The following is a 22681-nucleotide window of genomic DNA, read 5'->3' as shown; positions in this document are numbered from 1 at the left end:
GCAATCTTGAGAACTTCTCTGTGGAGTGGGGCCTGTGCGTCGGAGAGCATAAGGCAGGCCTTGAGGCACCTGGATCTTGTGCGCGATGCACTAACGACTCGTCGAGGCATGAGACGTCGATGGGAGGCTGACTGAGGGAGAAGAATGTGGAAAGTGAGATGGCAGCCGATATGATGGAAGAAGCACTGAAGCTGTGTTCCACTTTCCCGAGAGGGAGAAGGGGCGAGGCCGCCGGCGTGGTGGTCGTTCAGTAGAAACGTCTGCGCACCGCCCATACGGCGCATGCCGAGGGTAGCGCGTTTTGTAGCGCTCGCTCACCTACCCATGTGCAAACCTTTGCTCTCTTCTCGTCACGCACCTTAATACACGCAGACAAGGAACAACAGTCTCATTGTAGTGATGAAGATACTTGAGGCCGGCTCAAGTGAAAGAAAGATACTACAACGGAGGAGGAGCATGACAGGAAATCGTCTAACGGGAGGATGCATCACCTTCCCTCCCACGCAGAACTAACGGACCTAGACGGGCGGATCTTCAGGAACACGACGCAGATCAGAGCCGATAAGCGGAAGCACGAACCTCCTCTGTCGCTTCCGGGGAGGCGCAGTCATACTTGTGTTCGCGGCGTCGGACTGGCTCCTGGGGATCCACCCGCCCAGCACGATAGGCGTGTTCTCCTTGCATAAGCCTTCACAACAGTTCAGATGAAGCTGTCCGCTTGTGCAATCATAGCCTCTGGGGAGATATACCACGCTTGGGCTGGGGTCGTCCGAAGTCCCCACCGTGCTCGGGTTGCACAGAATATCATAGTCGTTGCAAGTGGGCGTGCTGTTCAGCCTGGTCGTCATGACTTTGGCTTTCCTCATCTCGCCGCCATACGCGATGAAAGTGAACCTGGACCACGATCGCGTCTCGTAGTGAAGCATGTGCTCGGAGTCGCTGGGGTCTTCGCCGCTACCGATGTGGAGATGCGCCACAGGCAGACCGTCATTAACGTCCATGTCGGAATCTTCATCGGGTTCCTGCGAGTACTCGGAGATGCGTCGAACGTAGAGTGTCGGAACGGGAGATATCTGTTCGCAATGGACATATAGGTGGAGTGGGTAGTCGGACCAGGCGATGAGCCCGCGGAGGTGGCGTAGGCCATGTGTCTGGAAATGCTCGGCGTTCTCTTTCGCAACCTTGGCGTGCAGAGGATACATCGACGTAGCGAGCTTCAGCATCGAAGCGGAGACGTCTAGAGACAGCGCGGGGACATCGGCGTGGACGACATAATGTGCAGGGTCGCGATGCATGCCAGAGTAGGTCTCATCGGGTGCGTGACGGGGATGCGTCCGGCCCGCGCCGCGCTTTCTCTTGCGAGAAGTGAATGCGACCTCGTCCAGAGCAGGCCTGAGGTCCATCGCCATGGCGAACAGTGGTCCTGTCGAGTAACTGGTGTCCTGTGGCGGCGGCGTGTAGAACGGAGGTGCAGATACAGGCTGAGTGGCGAAGACACCGGCCTCGGAGACGTGACGGTGGGTGTGGTCTCCGCCAGGAATATTGTCGAGTGGGTCGAATTCATGCATATCGAGAAGGATACGGGGAGGATACGTGAGACAACTTGATATATAGTCACAGACAGGTGGGTGGTGCGCTTAGATCGCGTCAAAGCGAGAATGCCATGAAAGAAGCAACACGTACAACTTCCCTCTTTTCGGTAGTCTGAAGGCGAACTATCGTTCGTTCTGGACAAAGTGATCATATAATTGCGTACCTCGGGACCCATAGCAGCATCTTAGCTCGCAATCCTCACTCTCCCTTCGGTTCCTCCACACTTCCCTCGATACTTCTTAGCTGGTGATTCGTCGAAGGCTTCAGGGCCTCATCCTCCCCACAGCATCGACGTAGGTGGCAAGTTGCCGTATATGCAGACACAGGGCGGAAACAGTGCGCTGTAGACATTGTATCCGCAATGTATACGAGCTTTACATGGGCTTCCAGAATCTAGATTATGGCTTCGTCTTCACAAACAAGAGGATCGACAGTAGTTCAAAACGAGGGATCGCCTTCCGTGCGACTAACGGTGGGTGGAGACTCAGGAGAGATAAATGCCATTCGAGCTCCCAGGTATTCGAGACCAAGCCAAGTGTTCGTCGATGTCCAGAATGCCGGCGATGAGGTCGTCGTGGTCGTCGAGGGAAAAAAAGCTGGAAACAGACGCTCACCGCTCGAGATTGCCTTCTTGGGGATATACGGACTTCCTCCTCAGCCACAACATCCCTTCGAGTTCTTTTCCAGGACACCGTAATGCCAGTGGTGTTTACGGTCAAGCGTAAGGTATTCTGGATCAATTTCTAAAAAATGCTGACGCCTTGGTTTGAAGTCGGAAGGTGAGCGTGCTATTCGCTCGCACGTAGCTCGAGAACGTCTCGCCGCACTCTCGGACTCTCGGATACCTAGTTCTTAGCCCCAGCCCAATTGCTAAGATCAATCAGATTCAAGCATACTGGTGAGACAGGGAAAGTTGTGATTAACGTACTCAACTGAGGAAGCACTCACAACAATTCTGTAAACCGGACCGGTGCGGAAAGCACTGGACATCTCACACGGGAACAAGAATAGCGGGCGCGCTGGGCCTGGAGGATGGATAAGACTTCAGGGTCCAATCTGGCCGAAACTGGCTGACAAGAGCCGCTTCGACCGTACAAAATGGGCCTCGGGCTGTCGAAGGCACATATGACAAGCCGTTCTTTTTGGCGAGGACAGGCCGACGGAGCTGGTTGGGTGGCGGAGGCATGGCTTAGAAGCGAACGCATCGGCCAGGGACGTCCGCCCTCCGATGGGACTGCATCCGAGCAAAGGTCGAGTTCCGGCTGAGTTGAGTGCAAAACCGTATAAAAGGATCGGGACAAGATAGACATCACCTCAGTAACGATCTACCAAGCCGCCTTACACTCACCATGCGGTACTTGCTCAAGCTCACCGCTCTCGCGCTCTCCGTCGTCGCTACGATGCTCCATCCAGCGACTGCCAGTCCTGCTCCAGTTAGTCTCTCATATAAAGCCGCTACTGCTCGCTCACATCTTTTCTCCGCAGGTCACGAAGCACATGACGCTCGACGATGTCTACCACTGGCTCGACACCACCGACCAGGCGAACATCACCTTCATCGGTAAACACCTCGACCGCAATGCCCCACTCGCGCCCGACAACGTCATCGTCATCTACTGCAGCGAGGTCATCGATAACACCTGCGGCAGCGGCCCCTGCACCATGTATAACGGCCCTCCCGTGTGTCTGTATGCTCCGGACACGAACTGTCTCGGCGCCATCGGCGACGTTTACTTCTGCAGCGGCAACAACTGCGATGTGGCTTGCAACGATTATCAGGCTTGCGGCGATTGGTTGAACGGAGCGTACTGCTATACTCCGGGCACGAATTCGATTTTTGTTATGGCGTCTCCAACTTAACGAACCGAGCACCTGAGGTGAGTCGCGTGTTACGCACCTTCCTTCAATATATCTGTAACTGTTTCCCTCATTACTGATGTTACTCAGCGTCGAATGATTCCGCTGTGTCAGGTCGGGTTTTATGGCCATTCTAGTAAATGTACTATAGTAATATGCAGTGTCAAGGCTACAGCCTCTAAGACTGGTACGATTATGAGTGTACGAGTACTTACCCAATTTTAAAGACCATTTGAACTTATATGCAGAAGAGAAGACCTTGCGAAGGCACCCGGAGCGTCCGTTCGAAATGTGCCGCCGACGCGCTGAATCAGAACGGGATGAAAGCACCTGACGCTATCAGATGGCAACGAGAATAGGCGGAGGCGCTGGAGTGGTCAAGATCGGTCTAGGGGAGGTGTAGATTTAGTCTGCGGTTCAGTTGAACCTACACGCAGCGAGACTGACGGACCACAGTTGCGGACCCGAAGGTCGGTGCCGGCGAGAAGTGGGGTCTGTGCCGTTGACGATCGAAGTTCCCAAGGGGTGTTGTTGTTCATTGTTCGAAGACCCGCAGGCGAGAGCAACAGAGCACAACCAACAGGGATCGTCGCCGCGGTCACGGTCGTTGTAGACTGAAAGTAGACAACTCAAACTTAGCATCATTCATCATCATGATCACGTAACACTGGGCGCTCCGTTACAGCGGTGGCGATCCCGGTACGAGCTCCTTGAACTTCGACCTCGACGACCACCATGGTCCATCCTCACCTTTCTGCTTCTTCCTGTGCTGTGTTTCCGCGCGAAATATATGATTTTATGACAATTCGGGTCACCGGCATGCCCGCTACGCCAAAATCCTGACCGAACAGCGCCGCACGTCTCGCATACCTTGGCTGCTTCTTGTCAGTTCGTATGCTTCATGCGCGTGCAGGATATGACTGACATAATTACAACACAATTCTTTACATGAATGTTAGAACAGCCTCAGACTTTCAACGGCGAGCTCAGTGCTGAACCGTATGGACTCGGAGTCCGAGTCAATATACCTCTGCTATCAGGTGCGTATTTCATTCTGTCTATCTCACAGCGCGTCTTCTGTCTTCTCGTATCTACTGCAAGAGTCCTACTCGAGTGGCCCGTGCACCCATGCCCCTTTCAATGCCACTTTCTATTCTACCCACTCTCCGTCTTTACCCTACGCTACCGTCTACGTCAGTCCGTTCAGCGTAGCGTTATTTGCTCCCTCTTTCCACCAAATTTACCACTGGCACCGCAGGGATGTTCAAGAAACCACATTATTTCGTTACTCTATGCTACTTCGCATTCACTGTGCAAGATAACTCCCGAGCTAGGTGTCCGCAACCCCAACCTGACTAAATTCCTCCTCCTCATCGAGATACTCCATCCGTGCCTCCTGCATTTCACCCCTATCCCGCTCAACATACCGTTCAAACTCACGCTGACCAACCACTTTCCCGTAGCGTGCACGAAGGTCCTTCCTCGACAACCCGCGTCCGAAATCGATGATCCTTTAGTGCGGGGAATCCTCCTCCTGAAGCCCGTCCTCCACGACGAAGTTGCGCGAGCGATACGAGCCTTGCGTAAAGCCCGCGTCGTGGAGTCTCCTCATCAGCGACTCCTGCACGTCGAGCCTAGTGCAGAAGGAGTCGGGATTCGGGAAAGGTCAGCAATTCGCGCAAATCACAGATGACTTAAGAGGCTATGCTACGCACCTGTCCCTCTTGGTAAGCCCGTATGTTTTGATTTCATTGCCGCAGTCTTCGATGAGCAGGATTGGCGAGCGTATCTCTGCTTTGTATCGCTGCTGACCTCCTTTTTTCCCAGTCTTTAGGCCATGCAGACCTGTCGTAAGCGTAGCAGGTGGTTCGTACGGTGTATAGTACCCGTAAAACTTCGGTACGAGCGCACTGTCAGGATCGTCTACCAATTTCGTCCTCGGTTTAGACCAGACGCCAGCATGAGACCGAGCCTCCTTATATCCCATGAGCGCGGCCGGGAAGACGTCGTAGATCTTCGCCTCGTTCCCGAGCATCTGCACGTCCTCCAGGAATGCCTTCAGAAACCTCCTCTTTGCGCCTTTGTCCGCGCCTTTGTCCGAGTCTGTCGGTGGCGGCCGTGCCGTCTTGGCGATGACAATCGCTGAAGTGGTCCTATCTCGATGCCACCAGTGGGAGTTTTTCGCCTCGTCGAAAGTGAACGTTGCACGGCACGTCGCAGAATGGTTGCCTTCCGAGCCGGCGGGTTCCGACGACATCTGCAGGTGCGCCACCCGATACCGACAGCTCTGCCACCAAGATTCTACCCGCAGGTCACCATGGCGGAGTGGGAGGGTACGGAGGTACAGCTGCGGAGCTGTATTCCCGGACTCTCCATCGGACTTGCATCGCCAAACCCATAAGAAATGAGGAAGTTCGAGACAGCTCTTGAGCTTGACCGGGTTATTGCCGGTAGTGGGAGGACTCCGGGGGACGGTCTGGTGTAGTTTGCGCGCGATCTTCCATAGCATGTCCTGGACGACCCGTCGGTCCTTCCGGGAGAGATGAGGATTCGGAGTGGCAGGACTGTCCTGCGCCACAGCCTTAGTGGGCTGCGGCCGTGCACGCTGACGGTTCTCAGCCTCCGACGCCCCACGTTCTTTTGTCTGCGTATGCGGTGAACCCTCAGAGTTCGTCGCACCTCCATGCGACTGCTTCCTGGTTTCGGAGATGGAACTTGAACTCGGCGACCGTAGGATGCTGGGGCTCGGGGTTGCCACTATGCCTGTGGCGTCAGAGGCCCGGCGGACAAGGACCCGCCACAGGCACGGCGAACGTTGCTTCTCCGAGCCCTCTGAGGCGGCAGTCGAGGAGCGGGTATGTTCTACGGGCTGGGACATCATCAGAGTATGACAACCCGGGGAGAGAGAGTCCGTCGTACTTATATCATTTACGCCTCCTCGTGCTGGTGGTCCATGGGTGCCAAAGCGAGCAAAGCGGTACACTGGCAGGAAAGGCGCATTGGACACGAATCGGGGAATGTGGCAACAGCTTCCTTTTGCAAACCTGTGAGGCTCAGGCTGCGGCTGTGCTCTACCAAGCTTTCGTATGAGCCTTGCGGCAACGACTCAGGCGCGCCACAGATATTATCGAAGGTTGGGCGGCGTGATGAGAACGTTCACGCATAGACCTGAAGCTTATGGACATCGACTGAACCTTCTCATTGAACTCGCCCGTTTACCGGGATGCCGTAGAGCTCGACTGGCCAACGGACGTCTCATCGAGAACGAGACGAGACGACGAAGTAAGGACAATGCTCGCAAGGCCAACTGCATACGCAACCGACTCACCCATACCGTAAGCAGCTTGAGGTTCTCCTGACCGTCACACGCCCCACACGGGCCTATCGCGCGCATTAGAAGTGTATATAGTATTTTGCAACGTAACTACGCAGCCAAAGCACTGTGTGCGTGTGTACTCGAGAGTACTATGTAACATGCAACCTGCGGAACCAAGCTCGTGAACGGGTAGGGACGGGGCGGGGTAACGGGTAGTGTAGCTACTGATGAGGTACTACGGAATGGCTAGGCTAGAAATACAACGTCCGTGTGTCCGTGTGTGTGTGTGTCGCCATGCGGATAGTGATAGTGAGTGGTATGCCTCCCGAGCCCCAGCGGTCGTCATCTCGCGTAACTATAAATGAAGCAGAAGCGCAACTTGAAGACTACAGCAGCAGGCCGCCGCCGACGAGCCCGGAGAGGAACACCGCGGCCCAGACACAGACACCGAGCGACCTGAGCTCGACGCGCAGGGCCGCCGCGTTCGAGTTCCTGTCCGAGCCCGTGTTGGTGCTCCCGCCCGTGATCGTCGCGACAGAGCCGACAGTCGCACTCGGCGGAGAGCCAAGCCTGCCGTTCATGTCCGTCGCCGTCGCCGAGAGCTGCGCGAAGCCCACGGAAGCAGGGCTCGCGCGGAACACCGAGTATACGTTCTTGAGGAACGTGTCGCCGACGATCCACGCGGGCGCGCTCGTGCCCGACGTGTCGAGCGTGAAGAACCCGCCGACGCAGCTGCTGCTGCTCACTTGCATGAGCAAAAAGTCCGCGTTCGAGATCGGCCACGAGACACTGCTGTTGCCGAAGCGCAGCGTGACGTTCACGTCGGTGTCGCAGGCTGGATGAAGGACGCGTCAGATGGTCTGGGCACAGCTTAGGGGAGTGCGCGACTCACGATAGGTGTAGTAGCCATTGTTGTCGCCCGTGAGAGCCTGGCTACCAGGGATCTGCGCGTACAGAGCAGCGATCGCGTCTGCCGGGCCACCGACCAGCGTGGTGCCGGTGTCGATGGCAGCGTACGACGAGGTGCCCGATTCGAGCGTAACCGATGCGCCGTTCACGGTCATACCTGTAGACGGCATCAACACCCACCAAACACCGCATGCAGAAGGCGCACTTACCGGTCAACTCCTGGATCCAGTAACCCTCCTGACCGTCGGGAATGCTCTGGTAGTCGATGTCCCCGGTGTACAGCGACGTGTTCACTGCACCGAGGTTGAACGTTCCTCCCGGCTCAAGCACTTGTGCGTTCTGGATGTCGACGAAGCGCGTGAGCTGGAACGCCATGAGCGGTTCGTCCAGCGTGCCCGAGCTGTCCGCCAACGCCTGCCAGAAGGGCGTGGCACCAGAGGAAGCGATGGACTCGAACCCAAGGCCCATGAGGCCGGAGACGGGGGAAGTGAGCAGGCCGTCGGATATCTGGGTGACGACACCTGGGAAGACAGTAAGATACGACAGAACGAACGATCTATGACGACATACCAAACACCTGGTCGCTGACCTCGAAGCCAGCGAACTGCACGACATCCTGACCCAGCGTGCCTCGAGCGGCACCCGAGCCGTAGCTGATCGAGAACTGAGTGTTGAGATCCGTGAATGTTGATGAAGCTGTGAAAGGCAGTATGGTCAGTCATCGTATGTCAAGTAAGCGGCGTCCAAATTAAGCCTGCAGACCGCTGCGCACTGAAAAAAACAGAGGGAATAGGAGTCATATGCGGCACCCAAGCGGAGCTGCGAAGATGAACATGAAGCCCCGGGGAAAATTCCCCTTGCGCGTGCGAATTGCAAGTAGCCATCGTCTGTACATTCACGAGGGAAAGTCAACCAAATACAGCCGTCAAACCCCAGTGGGTGCATGTAGCGTCCAAACTGCGCCCGCAAGGGGAAAAAAGGGGGGGGGGGTTGTCGATCGCCGATGTCTCGACTGTGCACCGACGACCAGTCAAGGAGAGACATGACGTGAATAGTTCGGGCCAACGCAACGGCGAACAAGACCAAAAGCCCGTCCTTTCGCCTGCGCTTGCAAGTAACCATCCGTGCATACACGGGGGAGAGCTAATCCGGTCCAGTGATACAACCCCAATCGTGCACAGACTGACATCATCGTCCACACTCTGCTCGCAGCGGGTGTCAAATAGTGCAGTGCCCCCCGACTGCGCAACGGAAGAGAGAGACTGCTGTGGCCCCACTGAATTTCGGAAACTCAAGCGCGTCATCATGTTCCGTCCTGAGCGGTAACGATCGCAGTCATACGCTCTTAGACGTGGACTTGACCATATGCGGCCAAGACGCCCTCGACACACAGTACAGTCAAGACATAAACATGACAGCGACCCGCCGAGGAGCACACTGAGCCGAGATCTGGTGCCATGCCAGCAATGGCGCTGTGCCCTCGCGCAGACAATCCAGTACACGCGATGCTCCTCAAGCAGGCCGAGTAGCAACTTGCGACGCATTGACCACATGCGGCGAAGACGCATCTGCGCACTGTTTGCAGTTTGATAACGAGCGAGAAAGCGAGCGAAGCAGTGACGATCACAGTCACGCATGCTCTGAGACGTCAGGGTGACTATATGCGGTCAGAACGCCCTCGGGGCACAGTGCGCAGTCAAGCCCATACGCATGACGTCAACGGCGCGCACTCGTGCTGAGGCAAATGGACAGTTTGCGCTCTCGGAGCACGCGAGCAAAAGTAAATGGATCCAGAGGTATGGGGGGAGACGAAGCGGGAACGGGGAGGCGGGGCACGGGGAAGAAGGAGCTACACGTACCATTTCCGTCAAACGTCGGGATCCCGTCCGAAGACTGGCTTGACAATCCGTCGCTGGCGGCGAGCCACAGATCTCTGCAGCAAATACGACAGCCAACGTCAATAAACGGAGATGGGCGATGAGCGCGATGGGAGGTGGGAGCACGCACGATGAACCAGTGTCCAGGATGACATTGTACGAGATCGCGGGGGTTCCCACAGCTATTGAGCCGTAGAAACTCGAGTCGGCGTTCTGGTTCGTAATCCTGACGCGAGGAGGGGGGGGGCGTTAGGACGCATACAGCGAGGAGGAAGGTGTACGCACAGGTTCAGGCCACTCGCGCGCTTCTGATTCGCATCTCGGGCACCGTACTTGGCCTTGAGAAAGTCGCGCTGCCCTTGCAGCCACGCATAACTCTCGGACTCGTTGAGCTGGGGTCTGCTTCGTCGGAGAAGGGGGATGGTTCGTGGGTGTGGTTGTGATGCGGGACTGGGGGCCGCAAACGCTTCATGGACCGCGATGGAGAGAAGACATGAGACGGCGAGGGAGTGGGGTAAGAGATGCATGGCTGAGTGGGAGGGAAAGGGAAGGAGAGGGAAAGAAGGAGGAAGTCGTGAGATGATTGGCGAATGCGGAAAGGGACGGGGGGAAGTTTAAAGGCACAACGGAGCTGCGCACAGCGCGGCGGGCCAAGGAATATGATGATGCCTGGATGAGTAATGGCAGGCGCAGTTGGCTTGGAGCCCTCGAGGGGTTAAGTCAGGAGGGGTTGTCCGCAGGTCGAGAGCACAAGCAGATAGCAGGAAAGCAAGGAGCGAGCGATCGTGAGTGTCCAGCACGAAGAGCAGGACAACAGCAGCGACGGAGAGAAAGAGGACAACGACGGCGGCTGGTCGTTGTGGCTGCCATGCCCATTCCGTTGGCGCCGTGGCGATCCGCAGCTCACTAAGCGCCCCCGCCAAGCCCGCCGGGATCCAGTTTCTCCCCGATCGGGCAGGCGGGCCGAGACCTGCCGCTCCCCGAGTGCACCGCCATCGGGTTTTCCGGCCCCGTTTAGGCTTCGATCCGTCGGCCAATCACCTGCGCTGCAGATCCCGCCAGCGACCACGCTTCTCTCTTTCCGACCTCCACCTCGAGCTCGAGTCCCTGCTGCAGTCTGCAGACATGCTGCCATGCTTCTACTGTGCAAGGCGATGGCCTAACAAAAGCTCTCCTTGACGGCTGTACGCGTTCATTGTCTTCCTGTCCAATCCTCGCCTGGCGGCTCGCTCGTGCTCAGCCTCAGCCTCCTGCCGTCCGCATCCGCTCTTCAGGTTCTGCTTGGCGTACTTGGAAAACGGGCTGAAGAGCTTCATGTGGTCCACGTTCCTCGGAAGACAAGTCCACTTGAAGTGCCAAGTCTCTCCAGCTTCTTCGTCCTCGATACCCCGCATGATATCCTGATACATATCCCGACATCACGTTGTCATGCTTCATCATCCTCGCGGCCTCAGATGTCACTTGTAATGACCGCAATATAGTCGCTGGAATAAATGGTTCTCCTCTGTGGGCCCAGTGTTTTCGGTAATGTCTGATCGCATGTCTGTCCCGTTCCCCCAACTACTCCCATCGATGACAGCTCCAGGAACACGATACTCGGACCGTATCTCCCCAGAAGCTCTCGAAAGCTTCCTTGCGCAGTCCTGCTAACCGGCTTCCAACCAGTCTTTCTCGCGCATCCCGCGCTGCTGCGACTGCGATGCCGATCGTCGGCGCGCATCCAGGCCTTTTCCGCCACCGGATACTACTCACTCCCGTCTGGTCTCTTTGAGGCTTGGTTGCTCTCGACATATTCCTGGTCCAGCTTCAACTCGTTGTCACCACCGCCAGTCAAAGCTGATACGTCGAACCGCTCGGCATCCCGACATTGCAGTATGTGGTCCCTACCTAAATGCCTTCCTAAGTAGCAGGGGCCGGCCGAACTGGAGAGGCCGGCACCGCGCGTCCAACCGAGCGTCCACACGAGCGCCCCCCCCCCCCCTCTTCCTCTTCCACATCGTCCGCGAAGCACGCCAATCGGCAAGATTTCCAACGGACGCTCCGGGTACCTTCGCAATGTCTTCTCTTCTGCGTATAGCTTCCAATGCTCTTTAAGACAGGTTGAGTACTCGTACACCTATGATCTTACGAGTCTCATAGTCTGCAGAATTGACACTGCATATTACTACAGTACATCACTAGAATGGCCATCAGAACCAACCGGACACAGCGGAATCATTCGACGCTGAGCAACGTCAGTGATGAGGGAATCAGTCTAAGAACTATTGAAGGAAGGTGCGTTACGCGTAACACGCGGCTCAACTCAAGTGCTCAGTTCGCTAAGACGCCAGAACAAAAATCGAGTTCGTGCCAGGAGTATAGCAGTACGCCCCGTTCAACCACTCGCCGCACGCTTGATACTCGTTGCAGGCCACGTCGCAGTCGTTGCCGCTGCAGAAGTAAACGTCGCCGATGCCAGCGGCGAGACAGTTCGTGCCTGGGGCGTACAGACACACGGGAGGGCCGTCGTACATGGTGCAGGGGCCGCTGCCGCAGGTGTTATCGATGACCTCGCTGCAGTAGATGACGAGGACGTCGTCGGGCGCGGGTGGGGCGTTGCGGTCGAGGTGTTTACCGATGAAGGTGATGTTCGCCTGGTCGGTGGTGTCAAGCCAGTGGTAGACATCGTGGAGTGTCATGTGCTTGGTGACCTGCGGAGAGAAGATGTGAGTGAGTACTGGTTAGCGGCGTTATACGAGAAACTTACTGGAGCAGGACTGGCAGTCGCTGGATGGAGCGACGACCGAGAGCGCGAGAGCGGTGAGCTTGAGCATGAACTGCATGGGAAGTGTTAGAATTGGCTTGGTAGTTCTGGATATGTTGCTGAGGCGATGCTTACCTTGTTCTCCTTTTATACTGTTTTGCGCTAAACTTCATCGGGAACTCTACCTTTTCTCTGATGCAGTTTCACCGGAGGGCGGACACCACTGGCCAATTCAATCGCTTCTAACCCATGCCTCCGCCACCCAACCAGCACCGTCGGCCTGTCCTCGCCAAAAAGAACGGCTTCTCATCTGTGCCTTCGACAGCCCGAGGCCCATTTATTACCGTCGGAACGGCTCTTGTCAACTGGTTTCGCCCAGACTGGACGACAATCTCCAGACCTAGCCCGCCCACTATTCTTGTTCGCGTGTGACACGTCGAGTGCTTTCCGCCCCTGTCCGTGTTATGAGGGCTTCCACAGTTGTTACTTGGATAGGATGTTTCTGTTCTTTGCCAGTACAGCCATTCAGTAGTACTCAGTAGCTTCACTTCCCGCTACCCCCTCCCTACACTTCACGACCTTCTTGGTTCGCAGGTTGCATGTTACATACACACCACACACAGTGCGTCGACCGCGTAGTTAAGTTTCAAAATGATATATACACTTCTAATGCGGGCAATAGGTTGTCATTGAAGATAGAGGAACGAGTATACATATGTCGTCGCCGCTGACGCTGGCAGGGATCGAACCCCGGCGTCTGAGCTGCCTTTCCAGGCGGCGCCACGTGGGTATGAAGGGGGGTTCCCACGATCTTTCTTCCTCCTCGACTGGAACTCAATTCCATGTATTCATGAGGTTCCACCACACACTGCGCTACCTGTTGTACTCTTAATGACTACCCTTCGGAGCCTGATCCTTCGCGATATAATCAAAGCCAGAACTGGCCTGGCTGTTCCAAACAATCAGGCTTACAAGGCTTGCAAGAAGAGACCCATGGGGGGGCCATGGTCATCGTCTGTCTGCGATCGGCCGGTCTTCTCTGCAGGCTGAGACTTCTGGCGCATTGGTAAGTGCTTATATTTTCGTTGTTCTCGTGCACCAAGTGGAGATCGTTTCGGACGCGAAGCCCATGGATGACGAGCTGGTGACGTCAGGGCGGTGAACCGACCGAGGGCGATGGTGCGCACGACGAGCGAGAAGACGAGCAGGACGTGCGCGCCATGCCGCGTGACGGCGCGCGAGGAGCGACGAATGGTGGGGAACGGTGGGGAAGGTCGCGGCCATCGCTAGGAGGCCGTCCGACGTCGTGCGGGATATAAGTCTGTCTGCGTCCACCATCGATCGAGCTCAAGGTGCGTGGCCTTCCTCTGTACAGAGTTCCTCGTGGTGCGAACTTCCTTGCCTAGGGTTTGACCGCCACCATGGAGATGGTTCAGGACGCATCGTACCCCTCGCCCGAGGCGGCGATGTCATCGTTGCTTCCTTCGTCCCTCAGTCCAGACATATCATTCCAGGAGGACGTGTCTCTTCCCCTGTGCCCGACTATGCAACAGATTCCGACGCCTCCTGTACGTGTCTCACAGATCGCATATCGCGTTCTGATAAGTACTAACACATCTTCCAGCCTTCCGAAACTGGTTCCCCGCAGTCTCCGGATGACGCTTCCGGTAACACCATCGTGTCCATCTCGACCACCTTCCATCCTGCATCCACCATTCATCCAACACGTCCCGACACTATCTTCCTCTCATCAGACAGTGTCTTCTTCTACGTCCAAGCTGCCGTCGTACTTGCCAAATCCACAAACAACTGGAATGGTCTCCTGCAACCGGCCGCGGCCCCTTCGACTCACCCAGGTCCCGAAAGCCTTGATGGACCAAAGATCATCCCCTGCCCGGAGCCAGCCGCTGTCCTGAACATCGTCCTCCATGTCGCCTACGGGCTCTCCTGCGCGTCCTACAAGCCCACCATCGACGACCTCTCCGCCGCCGTCGACGCCATGGCCACCTACGGCCTCCCTCCCAAAGAGCACATCGCGCCCTCCACCCCGCTATATGCGCTCATCCTCTCCCAGGCGCCCATCAAGCCCATCGCAGCGTACGCCCTCGCGGCCGCGCACAACCTCCACAGCCTCGCGGTCCCGATCTCGAGCCACCTGCTCTCGTATCCGCTGCAGTCGCTCCCGGAGGACCTCGCGGAGAAGATCGGGCCGCTGTACCTCAAGCGGCTGTTCTTCCTGCACCTCGGCCGCCTCGACGCGCTCCGCCGCCTCCTCCTCCCGCCCCCGCATCCGCATCCGCCGACGGACCAGTGCGGGTTCGCGGACCAGAAGAGCCTGACGCGGGCGTGGGCGCTCGCGTCGGCGTACCTCGCCTGGGATTCGCGACCAGGTACGTTGACGTGGCCTTTGTCTGCATGATGATGGTCCGTCGAGCTCACGTTCGCAGATCTTCCGGCGAGCGCGATCGAGGCTGCGTTCTTGCCGCTTGCGGATCGGCTCCCGTGTCAGCTGTGCAAGCAGAGCCTCGTCGACCGCGTGAAGCAGGTCATCGTGCAGTGGTCGATGGTCAAGGTAGGCTGTTCGCGCGCATGCATATGCTTACATGGCTGATCCGCATGTATCTGCACGCAGAGGTCCATCTGATCACGCTCGAGGCAACCCTGCAGCCCATCATGCCTCACAAGAAAAGCTTTTCTCTTGTCGCGGGGTCGGCACCCGCAACTTGGAAGGATCGCCGACGGCCGTCGCGCCGCGTAACTTATTCGCTCTGCTTCTGCTCCCTCGCTGTCGATTGATCGATTTTTGTTTCGCGCTGTTCTGTTCTCATACTGCTGTAGTCATCATCACAGATTCCGTATCCTCATGTTCTGTTATGTCGTCTGTCCGTCCGTCCGTCCGTCCGTCCGTCCGTCGTTGTACGATATCTAGCTATGCGCCCCCGGTCCCGTACCAGCATGCATACAAACTTTTGGAAGCATTTCTGATGACACTGTATTGCACCACTAGCGGTGCCCAGCACCCTGGGCGGATCACAGTACGTTGAGCAGCGAAGGTATAGCTTAAGTTCGTATGCGTGCACGATGAACCCCAGGCCGCCACGATCCCAACTCGTGCAAGCTTGGGCCTGATTAGTAGTGGTTGCATGGGACAGTTCCGTCAGTTCGCGCTATCTGGGGGGTAGAAACAATTAGTGCAGCAGTGCATGACATCTGCTTCTCCGAGTCCGAATGTCGACACGCCGAAACCTCCACGTGGCGCCGCCTGAAAAGGCAGCTCAGACGCCGCGGCCACTGGCTAGTACCCTCTTCCATCTACGCATTGCCGGGATATAGGACTGTCAAGGTATATGGCAACCCGCTCCACTGCGGTACCGAATGGACGAGGATGCAGGACGTCCATGGCCTTCTGCAGAAACGGACCCTAGACACGGACCAACAGCTCAGCAATCTCTATTATGGATCGAAAAGCTCAACGCACTGACCGTTGCTGCAAGTGTCTTCAGCTTACTGCAGGACCACGGCCTCTGCAGCGCTCGGAGGGGCTGGACCTGGGCGTTCGTGAAAGCCGGCGGATGTCCAGAGAACATGAGCGTCAGTCTCTCAAGGCCGCGCACCGCCCAGACCACCCGGAACGCATACACCACCATCCGATAGTCCCCCAGGTTCAAGTCGAACACGAGCTCGGTCAGCGAGTTGAACTGGGCGACAAGGACGTGGTGTCGGGGACTCGGGTAGTGCCAACCTGCAGAGTGCGAGTCGACGCGCAGGAGCGGGAAGACGACGGTCCGCAGGCTGCGGAGTTTCCTGAGCAGAGTTCCTTGAGCAAACGGGATGTATCCCCCTGCGAATTCGACGACGAGTTCCCGGACGAGGTCTGCGAGGCAGTGCCGAGTGCTACTCGAGTCGGCAACTTGAATTGCGCGCACGAAGAGCTCGACATCGTGCGGATCGTCGAAGACGACCGTGTGGTAGAGGTTGACGCGGGCCCGAGGGAGCCACGCAGAGCACGTCAGCGCACATGCGCGGAGAGTGTGCAAGTCGCGTCCGACGTGGTCGGCTGTGCCCAGCCGGTATGACTGTGTTCCGAATACGAACTTGAGTCTGCCCCACCAGGGGAGAGCGCTATCCCGGACGCGGTCGATGATCAATTCGGAGAGTTCAGTTGGGACGCGGGGGCTGTCCATGATGGGTACGTTTGGTAGGGATGCGAGGACAACTTGGATGATGTGAGTCAGGCTGGATGGTTCGCACCCATGCGCTAGCGACTGGTCTGACAGTCCTAGTTTCCACGTGGTTGTCTGGCGTTTGACAGCTGGTGGGTGCCTTTTCTTAAGTTCGTTCGTGTCCCTCATCTGTAGCCTTTACGGCAAATGTTCTGGACTACATTCTCGTTGGCCAGTCGATTACCTCAGCCAGCAGCGGGCAAGGCATTACAACGTCTTACAGAAACCAATCCTATCATAGTTGGGGTTTTCGGAGAGGTACAAAAGCGAGATACAATTCTTAGTATCGGTTATTCGCGCTGAATCATACACGGCAGAGAAGATCATCGAGCACTTCCTTCACGGTTCTTCATCATCATCGAGACCGTTCCCCACGGGGCATCCGACTAGCTATCGTACACTGGGTCATACAAGAGCGGTGTTAGAAACAATATATCTCGCGAATAAATAGAGACCTCCCCACCTTCGCACCCCGTCTTCGCGCACTCACGGGATGAGCTCAAAGTCCCAGCCGACGTAGTTGGTGCGGTAGCACGTGTTCACCGCCGGAACCTGGGCGAACGACCCGCAGCCCGACGGGCCCGTGTAGACCGCGTAGGGCAGGCCCGAGTTGCTCGGCTGGCTGATGTACATGGAGTAGAAGTTGAAGCCCCCAGTGAGGCACGTGTTGTGCCGCTGGATGCTCAGGTCGTAGCCCGTGCAGCTCCCGCAGCTGCTCGAGCGGCAGAGGAAGAGCGTCGCGGGGTAGGTCGCGGAGGCGGCGTCGACGTGCACGCCGTCCTTGCCGACGGTGACGTTGCCCTTCGGGCTGACGCTGCCCAGGGAGAGGTCGAGGACAGTGGCTGCGTCGACGCTGACGGAGTCGACGGTGGGGGTGAGGGTGTCGGTGACCGGGACGGCTTGGACAGCGCCGACGAAGGCGAGAGCAAGGGTGGCGAGGGAGAAAAGCATGATGTGAGATGCGCTGTAGACTGTTCGTCCGAGGTGTTTGCCTGGAGAATGGTCGTTCTATGCAGTGGCCTTTATAGCGTTATTGCATCCGACCTCGGTGGTGCATTACATACGGTAGGGGCATGCATGTGAGCAGCACAAGACTGTCTTAGCGGCGCGTTCAGACCGCACCGACGTCTGCCACCAACAGCGAATGTATTCGTGTCAGCGCCCAGGACATCAGCTAGAACCCAGGAGACCACAGAGTTTCATACCTGGACGAGTCCTGGCCGAGCGTCGAGCGCTTACATTGCATCGAACCATCTGTCCGACTGTCGAGCAACGAGCTGCAAACCGGACACGGATGGTACAGCCTGGCTGACGCTGTTTCTGCAGGATTCGGCAGTTCGATGACCCAAAAGATCTATTATTCTACAAAAGTCACTACGTCAACTTCAATTGGAGACCCCTGGAGGTACGACTTACCCAATTGCACACGGTAATCGTCTGTAGTTCGCGGGTGCGCCAGTTCAATTCGCATATCACTTGGCGTCCCGCTGACATCGGGAACTTGGCGGCATCTGGACAACCTAGCAAAATGAATCAGTCCACAGGAGAATTTAATCAAGTGGTCTCGCAGCCGAATACTCACTTTGCGTTCTGTCCACTTCCCGGCCTGCTGACCGGCTTCTGGACCTGAGGGTAGACGCTGAACGTGAACGTTCGTGCAACCGCACCCACGACCCCCTAATATCTTGCAGCACGGAATAATTGAGTGTCACGCTGGGCGCAAATATTGAGGGGAAGCAGAGTGTCAAGTACGTATGAAGGAGACGAACGGCAGTGATGATTTGCACACCCGAGTCGGGTATAGATCCGGAGTGAGGGCCGCGCTCGCTGCCAACTGTGGTTGGACAGCTGCTTAATCCATGTCGATCTGGAACGTTTGATATAATAGCACTCCCGACTAACGAATCTCGGCCGTTCACGCGGCCAGTCATGCATGGTGGCCATGGCGGAGACGGACATTGGGAGGTCAAGGGAAATGTAGCTTGGGCGGAGATCCTTCACGTAAGGTCCTGGTAGGAGTTAAGATGGTCGTGAATGAGAAGTTCAGCAGAACATGTCAGTGGTGATCGACGCGAATCACTTACGCAGCTGAGGCCCGAGCTTGCCCGGTGAATGTGCTCGTTCAGGAGAGCGGCGGTTGCTATCCGAGCGCCTGGCTAGTCGTCGCACGGCGAACCAAGTGCCGCCCCCCTTTCGGCCTATTCGAGGGAGAGCGCTGCGGAAGCGTAGAGTCTGCATTCTAGAGAATAGTTCTGAACATTCGGAGGAGCATCCGAGGCCTTCAGACATGCTGCTCATGCCCCCGGTGCCCACGGAGGCGCATAGTACGAGAGATCCCCGACCCAGGCTCGCGCCCACCGCGACTTGCCGTATGCGCCGAATGCCGCGAGAAACTTGACGAGCATGGCACACGCTCTAAGCATCCCTGAGGCAGCGTCAGTAAGGCTGAGCAATAAAAATCTCGATCTCGCTCGTTCACCCGACAAAAAGTCCCAGAACGATTGGCTTGGCATGAACGGTGGGAAAACCCCCGATGCTTTTGATGGTAGGGGATCATTGAAAGATGCTGCAAGATGGCTACGCACCTCATGCTTCCGCTTCTATGTAAGAAGATCGGTCGTCGAGTCTCCAGGGGGTGCGCTGGGCTCGGAGAGTATAAGGACATGGGCGTGATGGGCGTTGTGCGAAACCGATAGTTTCTTCGCCATTCACATTCGCTCATACTGCAATGAATGGCGGCTAGGGAACTATAGCGAGATAGACGTGGCGGAGATTGAGCGTGTGGGCGGGGAGGGTATGGGAGGACATGAGTTGCTGTCAATACAGGACCATGTGCGCGCAAGCGTACCTGACGCGTCCGCAGATCGACCTTTCGTCCATTGTTTCTGTCACGCGGTTGTATTGCCAAGTTGATAGGCTACTCCAGTACATCGGAGAGGAATCGGAGACGCCGTTGAGTGTAACAGTGCGTCGATGTTAAGATCAATTTCAACCACTGCAACAGAGGGTACCCATGAGATGATGAGATGGACTACCAGAGTAAGGGTTGTACCTTGCACGCTAATGGTGCTCTTGTGATGCGTCTCCCGAGGTATTCGTGAGCCATGGACTAAGCTCTTGAAGAATGTGCTCGGATAAGCAGGGTTTTTGCTGTGTCTGGTCTCAGCTAGAGCAGTCTACGGTCCCGGTCTCAAGGGAGCACGCGGAGATGGGGATGACAGCCGCATGCATTGAGTGTTCGTTGACCCTGAACGACGTGCGTCTGTCGTCCTCATCTATCCGTACCAAACATACGGAATTGGTGTGAGGATGCAGCAGAGTCAAGTTCAATTGGTGAGCGGGAGTCGGACTCACGAAAGATATGACATGGGATGATTTCGGAGCGTGTCGCGGATCACCCGACACGGTGTTGAGTGTGCCCATGAATTGAGATAGGTTCCTTCACCCCCCGGGGCCGTTAGTTCGGTCGATTCGGTTACACGCAGAGGTTGCAATGAGAAACTTTCTCTATAGTCCTCGCATGTTGGCTGTATCTCGTTCAGGATTGCGTACACGCTGTTATCTCCGTTTTGGATGCGAGCAGGTGGTGAGAGTGTTTGATTGACGCCAGGGTCTGGACTTTCTTCCGATTAACCAAGTAAGTTACGTAATTTTTTTGGTAATCGGACTTTGAACTCCCACTAGTGTGACGCGCCAGTCGTCGTCGTCTCCTAACTTGAAAAGATCCATCATCTGCAACGCAACCTCATGAAGGAACGCACCGAGGTAGTGATGTGCAAACTCGGCTTGCTTGAGTGAGTGTCTGACATTGACATTCCTCAAGCCGGACTGACACCGTGGCCATGTGTACCGTACTCACCAATAGCCCCTCTGGCGACGTTGTTAAATAGGATCGCTCGGCAGCTATGGAAACATGAACATCGATGTCTTGGTATCCAACAGCGTCGAAGATAATTGTAGCTGCCAATGATCCTACGTTCCCAGGTGTTGAGCCGAACTCAGACGGCACCGAACTTGCTCGAATCTCGAGTGTTCGGCCGGCCACGACAAATGACGAAGAGGGTTCAAGACGCTGCAATGCCGAATACCATTGGACGTATGCCTCCGGTCGAGCAACACACCGGTCATACGGCCGTGTCTGCCCGCCGTTGATCTGGGCGATGGATACGCACGGTACCGAAAATAACGGTGCCGCCGCGTTGCGATTGGTCCGCAGGGTGGACAGGTACCGTTGTCGTCATAACTTTGTGGTTTATGTCTCTGATATTTGCCTGTTGCGCTATCCTCTAGAACGCGCTCATGCAGGTATAAAAGCGGTCCAAAGAGCACCATCGAGAGGCTCCTCAGAGCTCCAGCTTTCTCCGCTCCTCTCTCTGCATACTTTGGACTCTACGGACATGGCTTTCAAGGCTCTGCTCTCCATCGTCGCTGTCGTCGCCGCCCTTCAAGGCGTTGAGGGTATGCTCATGATATCCTATGCCGACCTCTCATGTCCGAAGTTCTGATGCGTTTTTACAGCTGCCCTCACCCGCCGTGTCGCATGCCCCGACGGAAAGAACACTGCGACGAACGCGGCATGCTGCGCCCTGTTCCCTATCCGGGACGACATCGTCGAGAACTTATTCCACAACCAGTGTGCTGAAGAGGCCCACGAGTCCCTCCGTCTGACCTTCCACGACGCCGTCGCCTTCTCGCCCGCCATGCAGGCGCGCGGCGAGTTCGGGTTCGTCATTATTCTCCTCACTCTGACGCGGCCCTTATCACTCACCCATGGTTAACAGCGGCGGAGGTGCCGACGGCTCGATTATCCTGTTCGATCAGGTTGAGACGAACTTCCACGCCAACGCGGGCATCGACGAGATCGTCCAGCTCCAGAAGCCGATCATCGCCCGCCACAACATCTCGACTGCTGACTTGTAGGCATATGTTCTTGTGTCCAGCACTCCACACAGCTGACACAGTGCTACAGCATCCAGTTTGCGGGTGCAGTGGGCCTTGCCCAATGCCCTGGTGCTCCTCAGCTTGAGTTCATGCTCGGCCGCCAGGATGCCACGCAGGCCGCCCCAGACGGCCTCGTCCCAGAGCCCTTCGGTACGCTGTGTTAGTCACGTCTTCGATCTACCTCGCACTCACACACGACCATAGATACCGTCGACTCCATCCTTGCCCGTCTTCTCGACGTTGGATTCCAGGACTTCGAAGTCGTCTGGCTGCTCTCCGCGCACACCGTCGCCGCCGCCGACGCGGTCGACCCGACGATCCCGCGCACGCCCTTCGACTCGACCCCGGAGGTGTTCGACACGCAGTTCTTCATCGAGACCCAGCTTCGCGGCGTGGCCTTCCCCGGTGTGGGCGGCGAGCAGGGCGAGGTGACGTCCCCGATCGCGGGCGAGATGCGCCTCCAGTCCGACCACCTCCTTGCGCGCGACGACCGCACGTCGTGCGAGTGGCAGTCGTTCACGAACGACCAGGAGAAGTTCGCTGAGACCTTCCCGGACGTCATGGGCCGACTTGCGCTGCTCGGTGTCGACCAGAGCCAGCTCGTCGACTGCTCGGAGGTCATCCCCATCGCTCCGCCCCTCCCGGCCAACTCCCACCCCCACTTCCCCGCTGGCAAGACGGCTGCTGATGTTGAGCAGGCGGTATGTCTTCATGTGCTACCATGTGTCAGTGGGAGGACTGTGCTGACACCGTTCCTATAGTGCGCTGAGACCCCCTTCCCGTCCTTCCCTACCGACCCCGGTCCGGCCACCTCTGTCGCCCCCGTGTAAGTCCCAGCCCCCTCTTCGATTGATGAGACTGACACGCCACCTGCAGCCCCAACCTCTAGACAAGTCCGTGGTGGACTGATTGTATGCGTTCTTAGCTCATGGTGTACCATCGTCAGGATGTCGTGCCCGGTATGTCTCGGGCTGCGAATGTATCTGTGCCTTTCGCCTGTATAGCGATAATGCAATTGAATGCATGATGTTTTACGCAATGTGATGCAAGCCAGGATAGGTTAGTAATTCTCAGGACATGTGCAAACGGTAAATCAGAGCGGCAAGGGCGGGGAAGGAGTGGCCGCTGCGATCCGTCTCTCCCGCCATATTCACGAGTCACGATGAGAACAAAGATGAATTCCTTTCAACACTGTGCCAGAGAGGGCTTCCCAACTGTTTTT

General features: G+C 56.8%; 11 protein-coding genes across 11 annotated transcripts; 3 read left to right on the top strand and 8 right to left on the bottom strand.

Annotated features, from left to right (window-relative positions):
- Window positions 1-414: 414 nt before the first annotated feature.
- On the bottom strand, window positions 415-1631 carry L226DRAFT_617172 (uncharacterized protein). The gene is made up of 2 exons (XM_067686992.1): window positions 580-1631; window positions 415-518 (listed from the first exon to the last, which is right to left on the bottom strand). Exons 1-2 carry the CDS (start codon window positions 1566-1568, stop codon window positions 488-490), a joined length of 1020 nt encoding a protein of 339 aa, XP_067529486.1. The 5' UTR covers window positions 1569-1631; the 3' UTR covers window positions 415-487.
- Window positions 1632-2914: 1283 nt separating this feature from the next.
- Window positions 2915-3694, top strand: L226DRAFT_540221 (uncharacterized protein). The gene is made up of 3 exons (XM_067681827.1): window positions 2915-3026; window positions 3079-3470; window positions 3541-3694. The coding sequence occupies exons 1-2, from the start codon at window positions 2943-2945 to the stop codon at window positions 3451-3453; spliced, it is 459 nt and encodes a 152-aa protein (XP_067529485.1). The 5' UTR covers window positions 2915-2942; the 3' UTR covers window positions 3454-3470; window positions 3541-3694.
- Window positions 3695-4980: 1286 nt separating this feature from the next.
- L226DRAFT_309971 (uncharacterized protein) lies at window positions 4981-6433 on the bottom strand. Its single transcript, XM_067673785.1, has one exon. It carries the CDS (start codon window positions 6329-6331, stop codon window positions 5153-5155), a length of 1179 nt encoding a protein of 392 aa, XP_067529484.1. The 5' UTR covers window positions 6332-6433; the 3' UTR covers window positions 4981-5152.
- Window positions 6434-6928: 495 nt separating this feature from the next.
- On the bottom strand, window positions 6929-10392 carry L226DRAFT_540219 (acid protease). Its single transcript, XM_067681826.1, has 7 exons — window positions 9838-10392; window positions 9683-9778; window positions 9535-9608; window positions 8246-8371; window positions 7885-8196; window positions 7659-7832; window positions 6929-7601 (listed from the first exon to the last, which is right to left on the bottom strand). Exons 1-7 carry the CDS (start codon window positions 10077-10079, stop codon window positions 7153-7155), a joined length of 1473 nt encoding a protein of 490 aa, XP_067529483.1. The 5' UTR covers window positions 10080-10392; the 3' UTR covers window positions 6929-7152.
- A 1163-nt stretch (window positions 10393-11555) lies between these two features.
- Window positions 11556-12377, bottom strand: L226DRAFT_540217 (uncharacterized protein). The gene is made up of 2 exons (XM_067681825.1): window positions 11883-12377; window positions 11556-11826 (listed from the first exon to the last, which is right to left on the bottom strand). Exons 1-2 carry the CDS (start codon window positions 12228-12230, stop codon window positions 11767-11769), a joined length of 408 nt encoding a protein of 135 aa, XP_067529482.1. The 5' UTR covers window positions 12231-12377; the 3' UTR covers window positions 11556-11766.
- A 1339-nt stretch (window positions 12378-13716) lies between these two features.
- Window positions 13717-14939, top strand: L226DRAFT_526905 (uncharacterized protein; the record flags this gene model as incomplete). Its single annotated transcript, XM_067679078.1, has 4 exons — window positions 13717-13863; window positions 13920-14685; window positions 14743-14867; window positions 14928-14939. 4 exons carry the CDS (start codon window positions 13717-13719, stop codon window positions 14937-14939), a joined length of 1050 nt encoding a protein of 349 aa, XP_067529481.1.
- A 445-nt stretch (window positions 14940-15384) lies between these two features.
- On the bottom strand, window positions 15385-16493 carry L226DRAFT_540215 (uncharacterized protein). The gene is made up of 2 exons (XM_067681824.1): window positions 15778-16493; window positions 15385-15716 (listed from the first exon to the last, which is right to left on the bottom strand). The coding sequence occupies exons 1-2, from the start codon at window positions 16477-16479 to the stop codon at window positions 15591-15593; spliced, it is 828 nt and encodes a 275-aa protein (XP_067529480.1). The 5' UTR covers window positions 16480-16493; the 3' UTR covers window positions 15385-15590.
- A 417-nt stretch (window positions 16494-16910) lies between these two features.
- On the bottom strand, window positions 16911-17991 carry L226DRAFT_309917 (uncharacterized protein). Its single transcript, XM_067673784.1, has 4 exons — window positions 17935-17991; window positions 17724-17880; window positions 17583-17646; window positions 16911-17526 (listed from the first exon to the last, which is right to left on the bottom strand). The coding sequence occupies exons 2-4, from the start codon at window positions 17762-17764 to the stop codon at window positions 17005-17007; spliced, it is 627 nt and encodes a 208-aa protein (XP_067529479.1). The 5' UTR covers window positions 17765-17880; window positions 17935-17991; the 3' UTR covers window positions 16911-17004.
- On the bottom strand, window positions 17992-19140 carry L226DRAFT_309894 (uncharacterized protein). The gene is made up of 5 exons (XM_067673782.1): window positions 19104-19140; window positions 18603-18943; window positions 18288-18527; window positions 18101-18231; window positions 17992-18038 (listed from the first exon to the last, which is right to left on the bottom strand). The coding sequence occupies exons 2-4, from the start codon at window positions 18814-18816 to the stop codon at window positions 18227-18229; spliced, it is 459 nt and encodes a 152-aa protein (XP_067529478.1). The 5' UTR covers window positions 18817-18943; window positions 19104-19140; the 3' UTR covers window positions 17992-18038; window positions 18101-18226.
- Window positions 18662-19656, bottom strand: L226DRAFT_309911 (uncharacterized protein). The gene is made up of 4 exons (XM_067673783.1): window positions 19571-19656; window positions 19367-19513; window positions 18998-19265; window positions 18662-18943 (listed from the first exon to the last, which is right to left on the bottom strand). The coding sequence occupies exons 2-4, from the start codon at window positions 19447-19449 to the stop codon at window positions 18800-18802; spliced, it is 495 nt and encodes a 164-aa protein (XP_067529477.1). The 5' UTR covers window positions 19450-19513; window positions 19571-19656; the 3' UTR covers window positions 18662-18799.
- Window positions 19657-20915: 1259 nt separating this feature from the next.
- Window positions 20916-22348, top strand: L226DRAFT_575978 (peroxidase MNP1; the record flags this gene model as incomplete). Its single annotated transcript, XM_067685282.1, has 7 exons — window positions 20916-20976; window positions 21037-21241; window positions 21300-21434; window positions 21488-21609; window positions 21664-22160; window positions 22221-22285; window positions 22336-22348. 7 exons carry the CDS (start codon window positions 20916-20918, stop codon window positions 22346-22348), a joined length of 1098 nt encoding a protein of 365 aa, XP_067529476.1.
- Window positions 22349-22681: the final 333 nt, after the last annotated feature.

This window comes from Lentinus tigrinus (assembly GCF_003813185.1).
Source record: "Lentinus tigrinus ALCF2SS1-7 unplaced genomic scaffold L226scaffold_53, whole genome shotgun sequence".
Taxonomy (NCBI): Eukaryota; Fungi; Basidiomycota; class Agaricomycetes; order Polyporales; family Polyporaceae; genus Lentinus; species Lentinus tigrinus.
Note: the sequence above shows the minus strand (reverse complement) of the source record. Positions and strands in the feature narration are given on the sequence as shown.

Coding starts and splice junctions, on each gene's coding strand:
- L226DRAFT_617172 (XM_067686992.1), bottom strand. CDS start 1,568: ATGCATGAATTCGACCCACTCGACAATATTCCTGGCGGAGACCACACC. Junction 519..579: donor CCCCGGAAGCGACAGAGGAG/GTTCGTGCTTCC, acceptor CCGCCCGTCTAG/GTCCGTTAGTTCTGCGTGGG.
- L226DRAFT_540221 (XM_067681827.1), top strand. CDS start 2,943: ATGCGGTACTTGCTCAAGCTCACCGCTCTCGCGCTCTCCGTCGTCGCT. Junction 3,027..3,078: donor CGACTGCCAGTCCTGCTCCA/GTTAGTCTCTCA, acceptor TTTTCTCCGCAG/GTCACGAAGCACATGACGCT.
- L226DRAFT_309971 (XM_067673785.1), bottom strand. CDS start 6,331: ATGATGTCCCAGCCCGTAGAACATACCCGCTCCTCGACTGCCGCCTCA.
- L226DRAFT_540219 (XM_067681826.1), bottom strand. CDS start 10,079: ATGCATCTCTTACCCCACTCCCTCGCCGTCTCATGTCTTCTCTCCATC. Junction 9,609..9,682: donor ATCCTGGACACTGGTTCATC/GTGCGTGCTCCC, acceptor TATTTGCTGCAG/AGATCTGTGGCTCGCCGCCA. Junction 7,602..7,658: donor CAATGGCTACTACACCTATC/GTGAGTCGCGCA, acceptor TCCTTCATCCAG/CCTGCGACACCGACGTGAAC.
- L226DRAFT_540217 (XM_067681825.1), bottom strand. CDS start 12,230: ATGACACTCCACGATGTCTACCACTGGCTTGACACCACCGACCAGGCG. Junction 11,827..11,882: donor GCACGAACTCGATTTTTGTT/CTGGCGTCTTAG, acceptor CGCGTAACGCAC/CTTCCTTCAATAGTTCTTAG.
- L226DRAFT_540215 (XM_067681824.1), bottom strand. CDS start 16,479: ATGGACAGCCCCCGCGTCCCAACTGAACTCTCCGAATTGATCATCGAC. Junction 15,717..15,777: donor TGAAGACACTTGCAGCAACG/GTCAGTGCGTTG, acceptor GTCCGTGTCTAG/GGTCCGTTTCTGCAGAAGGC.
- L226DRAFT_309917 (XM_067673784.1), bottom strand. CDS start 17,764: ATGCAATGTAAGCGCTCGACGCTCGGCCAGGACTCGTCCAG. Junction 17,647..17,723: donor CTCGGCCAGGACTCGTCCAG/GTATGAAACTCT, acceptor TGTTGGTGGCAG/ACGTCGGTGCGGTCTGAACG. Junction 17,527..17,582: donor CTCACATGCATGCCCCTACC/GTATGTAATGCA, acceptor GCCACTGCATAG/AACGACCATTCTCCAGGCAA.
- L226DRAFT_309894 (XM_067673782.1), bottom strand. CDS start 18,816: ATGAGCAGCATGTCTGAAGGCCTCGGATGCTCCTCCGAATGTTCAGAA. Junction 18,528..18,602: donor CAAGCTCGGGCCTCAGCTGC/GTAAGTGATTCG, acceptor AACTCCTACCAG/GACCTTACGTGAAGGATCTC.
- L226DRAFT_309911 (XM_067673783.1), bottom strand. CDS start 19,449: ATGTACTGGAGTAGCCTATCAACTTGGCAATACAACCGCGTGACAGAA. Junction 19,266..19,366: donor TCGATCTGCGGACGCGTCAG/GTACGCTTGCGC, acceptor ATCTCGCTATAG/TTCCCTAGCCGCCATTCATT. Junction 18,944..18,997: donor GTTCTGGGACTTTTTGTCGG/GTGAACGAGCGA, acceptor ACGCTGCCTCAG/GGATGCTTAGAGCGTGTGCC.